The 6545-nt window shown below is 47.5% G+C and overlaps 1 protein-coding gene across 1 annotated transcript; it reads right to left on the reverse strand.

Moving 5' to 3' along the window:
- Nucleotides 1-976: 976 nt before the first annotated feature.
- ZDHHC22 (zinc finger, DHHC-type containing 22) lies at nt 977-6460 on the reverse strand. The gene is made up of 2 exons (XM_009696381.1): nt 5899-6460; nt 977-1443 (listed from the first exon to the last, which is right to left on the reverse strand). The coding sequence occupies exons 1-2, from the start codon at nt 6458-6460 to the stop codon at nt 1178-1180; spliced, it is 828 nt and encodes a 275-aa protein (XP_009694683.1). The 3' UTR covers nt 977-1177.
- Between the last annotated feature and the right edge of the window lie 85 nt (nt 6461-6545).

The raw sequence follows: 6545 nt of genomic DNA on the forward strand, positions 1-6545 counted from the left end.
AATTCCATTAACCTCCTTAATGGAGTTATAACATGGATGAATTTACCCCTCTGCAGCAATGCGAGAGGGAATTGCCTGGGAGAGCCTGTAACTGTGGCATGTGTGTGGCAGGGATGTCCGAGGTAAACATTTTTTTGTTTGTTTTAGTGCAAAGTGAAGTGTCCTGACCAGCTGGAAAACCTCCCTGTCTTCAGGGATTTTGAACTCTTCACAGCAGTAATGGTGCAGGTGCCCAGTGCGAGAGGGTGATGCATCAGGGCTCAGACACATCAGCAGAGCTCTCGGCACCCTCCTGACAGCTCGCTGCGCGTCCACACTTCCCTCTCTCTCTCTCACAGGCACGCATAGCCTGCCTCATCGCACAGCTTCTCAAACACAGCCTTTTCATTCACCTTTGCGGTTTCCTCTCCTTATGCCTCTGTCTGATCATGATTTACCTGCTTGCTGCTCCCTGTCAGAAGGGCAGCTTTTCCTGGACTGTGTCATTGGGCAAAGGACTGCTAAAAATAAGTAGCAGAGCTACAGTCCTAACATATCATTGCATAGGGAGCAGATCAAGAACAGAAATGAGAAATTCTGAATTTATCTTTGTTTTCTTCGTGATTTCCTAGCCTGTGGAGAGAAGGTTTTCCTGCCGCATTAGCCATGTGCATAGCCTGCTCCTAGGGCAGCTTGATTGCATTGCAGTTCTGTCATTAAAGGCTTCTCAGTACTGTGAACTTACCTCAAGTATATAAGAGCCAAAAAGGCACCCTGCAAAACCCTCCCAAGGGACCGACACCATTTTTGCAGTCTACCACAACAGCCCAGGCTCTCTGAAAGCTCCAGCTGCAGTTCAGTAGGGACTATATAGGGTGGCTAATGGGGCTGGGGGCTGGGGGAGTCAGGCAGGGAGCCACAGGAGGGTCTGACTAATTTTTCTGCTAGTTCAAAAACTGTTGCCACATACGCAGGTGCAGTGATGTGACTACTAAGCTGCAGTATCTCTTCATCTACATGGTTTGTGATCTCCTTATTAATATGCTAAATTTATTCTGTTTGATAGCCAGCCCTTTCCTCCCACAGAGGCTGCAATCCCAAGAGATGGAGTAGCCCAGCTGTTTAGTGATCCAGGAGACAGTGGGAGAGAACAAGGGAGGTGGTGTGTGCATGGGATGCTCACATACGCCCAGGGATTTTATTTCTCTTTCTGCCTACGGTAGTCACTTCCCACGTTCAGCACAGGGATGAGAAGTCCTAGCAGCCACCTCTTGCCAAAGACCTCTTGCAGGTTCTCCCTCCAGGGCCGGGCTCTTACCACCATCCCCTTCCGCACCTGGTACCGCGTCTGCCCACGCAGAATCAGCAGCATTTGGTGGCAGCAGAAGCCAGCGCAGGCCAGTCCGATCCCAAGCCAGAGGTAGAGCATGAGGATGACAAACATCTCAGAGCTAAGGAGAGCTCCTGCAGACCAAGAGTCGGGGGGAGGGAGGACAATGAAAGAAAGAGTTTAGACATCTCACATGCCAGCGTAACACTTGGCCCTGAGCACCCACCGGCTGCCTGTATTCTCTGACCACAAGTGGGGAGTTAGGAGGGAGACAGGCTGGTTGCTCTAACTATATGAAAGTGTTTCCTTTGTAGTGTCTGATGCGATGGACCCTGCTGGGGAAATACTAACATGATAATGGTCTCTGTATGCTTCTCCCTTTGCTTTTCATGTGAGGATCTAGAATACAGGGGCATATTCAGCCAGAAGTGAAACATGTCTGTAAGACTTCAGCACTATTTTGAAGAATGGTTAATTTATTTAAGGTTCTACCTGCTCATCACAGTGAATCTAAGATTTCTAGGTTCCTTTTGAAAAGAGATGTGGGTCCTATAGCACGTAGATGCTTCCAGAAACCTTACTGTGTGCATTAATACTAGGCGGAAAGATTTGGGATTTCTCTCTCTCTCTCTTTCATCACTATATGCGTATACATACATTAGAAAAAAAAAGTTGAAAAGGAAAAATAAATCAGTAATGACTTTCCTACCATTGGGCAAAGGCAGTTTTCATATGAATGCAAGAAACAGAAACAGAAAACTTTCCAAAATACAATCCAAATTCCTTTTTTAAAGCTACTGCTAGAATACTCAAAATACTTTGTAGGTCTGAAGCTCCTAATTCAGCACTATATATTGTAGTATATATTTATGTTGAATATATTTAAATAAAAATATTCTGTGGGCCCTTTCCTCTACAATGATTTTAGAACTCCTTCTGGAAAATACTAGTAGAATAGCAGGTATCACTGAGTGACCTTTCAGTGCATAGGCAGTTCTAAATCCATGAAAATAGTATTCTCTGCATGTGCATATGAATGTGTACACATGTATTTTGTGTATATTATTAAGCACACATATTTGCACACAGACACACAAAGAAAATTAAATGTATGTCAATACTGGCATAAAGAGCCGATATCCTCTCACTCATTCCTGCGAGGTTTAGAAATGAAAAAGCCCTCACATGCTTCCATCCCTCTGGAAGACCATGGGGCAGACAAACTCAGGCAGGTGGAAGCTCTGGTCGCTCTAAGCCCCTGCAAGAGCAATTCTGCTGGAGCAGGGATTGCATGGACAGTAGAGGTATGCTGCCTAGAACAAGTACGTGGCTGCTTCAGGTTTTTCACTCATTCCTGCGAGGTTTAGAAATGAAAAAGCCCTCACATGCTTCCATCCCTCTGGAAGACCATGGGGCAGACAAACTCAGGCAGGTGGAAGCTCTGGTCGCTCTAAGCCCCTGCAAGAGCAATTCTGCTGGAGCAGGGATTGCATGGACAGTAGAGGTATGCTGCCTAGAACAAGTACGTGGCTGCTTCAGGTTTTAAGTTCAATGCAAGGGTGGCTGGACAAGAGTCTCTTGCTTCTGTTACACAGAAGGCTGGATTAGGTGGTGTCATCTGGTTTTGCAGTCTGTGAATCCTGGCTTCTCCACCTGCCAGTGCTGTAAGTGAGAGACTGGGGCTGACCTGTCACAATCATATCAAGCTTTGGGCTCAGCCAGCAGCCCCCTCTGAGGATGATTTGTAAGGACACTGACTACAGCCTTGAGCTTTCAGAGATTGTCCTCACTTGAAAAAGGCACAGGAGTCATTCAGTTCTCTTCCTAAATGCAACGTCATCTTTCCCTTCTCATTAGATCCCATTCAGCTCAGTGGGGGTTTCGTATGCAATACAGCAAGGCAAGAACAAGCCCCTTAGGATGATGACAAATCCTCATACCAATTCTGTCAGAATAACTTAATCTATCAGATAGGAAGCCCAGAGCCAAATACGGGCTTCTCTGCCCCTCTTTTACTGGACCAGAGTGTGACAGACATTTGTTCTTTCCTACAGCTGATATTCGAATGGCATATGGAGAAAGATAGCTGTTTTCTTTAGAGCCTTTGCAAGGTGGCTGTAAGCTTTATTTCTATGAGCTGCTGAAATTCAACATCAAGAAAGTAATTACCCCTGTTTCCCCTTGAAAATATTAAGTATCTCTGAGCCATGCTTTCCAGATACATAATTTTTTTTTAACCTTTTCTTCAGGTTACCTACATAAAGCATTTTCTATAATTTCTTTTCTAGATTCAATCTAACCTGTGTTTACAAAAGTGCTCTCCATTTGTCCCTTATCACCACAGTCCGTCTTAGTCTCAGATTCACTTTTGCTCTAACTAACTGACCTGGTATGATCTCAAGCTTATTGCCATACATTATCTATGCCAGAAAAGCTGAATCACAGGCTGAAATTATAGACTCTGGGTTAGATTCTGAAATCCATGCCCAAGCACAGTCTGGGCAGAACGAGTCAATTGAAAATTTTCCCAGCATGAAAGCAGGGAACACTCATTTGACATAAGACCAGCTGATTCACCCTTTATCCTCCTAAAGTGCGGAGGGCATGAGAGAGAAGAGGAAAGGTAAAGTTTTTTCCCTGCTATAGCAATGCTCTGTTTGGATCCTACAACAACTCTTAAGTAATCGTTATGTTAGCTGAAAAATACTGGGTGGACAACCCTTCCAGGTAGCTATTGCAGGCTGTGTTTTTCTTTCCTGAACTGGAGGTTAAATGTGCTGGTAGAAACCCAGTAGGCCCTTCCTCCCAAGCAACCAAGACACCGTGTGCCCATGTATTGCTGTGTGAGGCAGCAGTTCTCACCCTGGCTGAGCTGGAGGTTCGGGGGGAGGTGCTGGGAGCTGCTGCCTCTCGAGAGCCTTCTGGCTCCCAGCCTCCAGCCCTGCGCTCAGCCCCATTGCGTCCCACTCAACCACTGCCCATGTGCTGTCTTTGGCACTGCGGTTGCTGACACCAGAGCTGGGGCACTTCAGTGGCTCTTCAAACATATGCCAGGACCCAGCTCAGTGCAGATGAGCCCCCAGAGCCAGAGAGGGAGAACTAATTCCTTTATAATCTCCTCCCACATCCCTGCTCCCCCTTCCAGGCTGCTGTGCTGAGCAGAGCTTAGGCACAGGGGAAAATCATTCCCAGAATTTTTAATGCCAGTGAAGCTCGTGCAACATTATTTACAAAAATTTTTCTACTTGGAAAAATGACTCCATAAAAATGTCATGGCAGGATTTCATGTTTATTGTCTCTCAGTGATTACCATGACAAATCTGCTAATTTGCCAAGTAGAGAGATATTTGTTTGTTTTCAGATGGGAACCCTGCAAACCCAGCCTGGAATTCGAAAAGCAAGCTGGGGCCTCTCTGGCTCCTGTATCCCCAGATACGCTCAGATCATAATCAACACTTCTGGTGACGGTGCACGAGCCAAAACAGACTCTGGTCCCTTCTACTGAGCTCGGCTGAAACTGCAAAGCTAAAATATATGGGATAGCTATTTTAGCCTAACAAAAGCTTATCTAAGTGTGCGAGGCATGAGGGGGCAATGGCATTTTTCTGCAGTCACTTTCACGGCAGACTAACAGTCTAGGCTGCATAGTCCCTTCCCTGACACCAGGTTTTATCTAGCTCTTGGGTTTGGACAGATAAAGGGTTGAGGTTGGAGAGTCTGAGGGTGTGTTGAAAGGTGAAGAGGCAAGGCTGCAAGAGCAGAGGAAGAGTTATGGGAGCAGAATCAGGAGGGGGAAGGGGAAGGGTTCCAGAGATTTATGGAAAGACAGGGAGAAAGGTGAAAAGGGGAGAAGCAGAAGGAAGGGTAAGGGATGGGGACAAGGAGAAAGAGGTATTTGCTTTTGGTGTGGAGCTCTTGCAAAGAGCAAGCACAGAGAATTTCCCCTGGTTCTCTGTGGACTCATGTCTCAGACTGGGGTCATAAGAGAGGTGGCTAATCATGTCACATTAACTCCTCCCTTCGTTTCTGTTGTCTGAACCCCAGTTCTCCTGTGCTGGAAGGATGGCAAGATGTGATTAAGTTTGTGCTGAGGAGGCAGGAGGTGGGTGACAGTGGCAGGGGTGAGTGGACCTGGATGAAGAGAAAGAGGATATTTCTGCTGGGATATGGGGAACCTGCAGACCTGTAGGATACAAAAACCTACAGACCCCAGGGAAAAGATCCCGCTCACCTGCAGTACAATGAGTAAAATCCCTCTCCTCTGTCTAACTGCAACACACTCCCTGCATGACTGATAGCCGTATTCTATCACCGGCAAGATGGTTATGGGGCATTTTGCCATAGCCTAATGCATTAGGAACAGGGCTGTGGCTGTAACCCGGAGTGGGTCGCAGCCTCTATTTCATGTGAAGCAAAGGCTGTCTCTAGCCTCCAAAGAGGGCTTTGTTGAACACAGCCAATTGTGCCTCTTACCCATTTCCCCACCACTGCTTCCCACACACAGCTATCTGAGGAAGATGATGTCCCCCCCTACCCCAGGAACCCTGGAGGAGGAACACGCTCCTCATCTCCGTGGAATGAGTCCTTACCTGAGAAGAACTGGCTGATGGAGTGAGGCAGAAGAGTGAGGAAGGCCAGTGGGTTTGCAAAGGACATGGAGAGTGCAGCAGAAATGTAAGCCATGCCTGCCACCAGTGAGTCGAGGCAAGCCAGGGAGGTGTAGAGGCAGAACATGATGAAGTTTCGCATGTTCCTGCTCCCGATGCAGTTCCCTGTGAAGAAACAGTGGTGGTCATGCCTCTGGGTGACTCTGGCACACAGTCTACAGAAGTGAGTGCTGGGCAAGGCTGAGCCAGGGGACCTGCTTCCATCCAGCCAGTCCGCCACCACTTCGGCTCCTTTGCCCAAGTTTAAGCCCTTGCCCAAGTCCTCGGGGGAGCTCTGGATCACAAGCACGTAGTTGCCCAGGGCATTAGCTGAGAGGAAGAGGAAGAGGGCCCCATGCAGCAGAGCAGGAGAGAAAAGTGGGGTGGTGGAAGGGTCTCTGAACATGCTGGGGATGAAGAGAAAGATCTGGAGGACGAAGGTCACTAGGGAGATGCACAAGAAGTAGGCTGGAGCGACAACATTGAGCAACCTGAGAACTAGCATTGCGGATTACGTTCCTGCAGGGGAAAGCAAGGAGAGAAGGAACATCACCGCTCCGGCTGCACACTTCATCCTTCCATTTCCTGCC

The sequence above is a fragment of the Cariama cristata genome, unplaced genomic scaffold, assembly GCF_000690535.1.
Source record: "Cariama cristata isolate BGI_N322 unplaced genomic scaffold, ASM69053v1 scaffold5610, whole genome shotgun sequence".
In the NCBI taxonomy this organism is placed as follows: domain Eukaryota; kingdom Metazoa; phylum Chordata; class Aves; order Cariamiformes; family Cariamidae; genus Cariama; species Cariama cristata.

Excerpts from the sequence above, each read along its gene's own strand:
- ZDHHC22 (XM_009696381.1), bottom strand. The coding sequence starts at position 6,460 with ATGCTAGTTCTCAGGTTGCTCAATGTTGTCGCTCCAGCCTACTTCTTG. Across the intron at positions 1,444-5,898 it reads CATCAGCCAGTTCTTCTCAG|GAGCTCTCCTTAGCTCTGAG; the intron begins GTAAGGACTCAT and ends CTTGGTCTGCAG.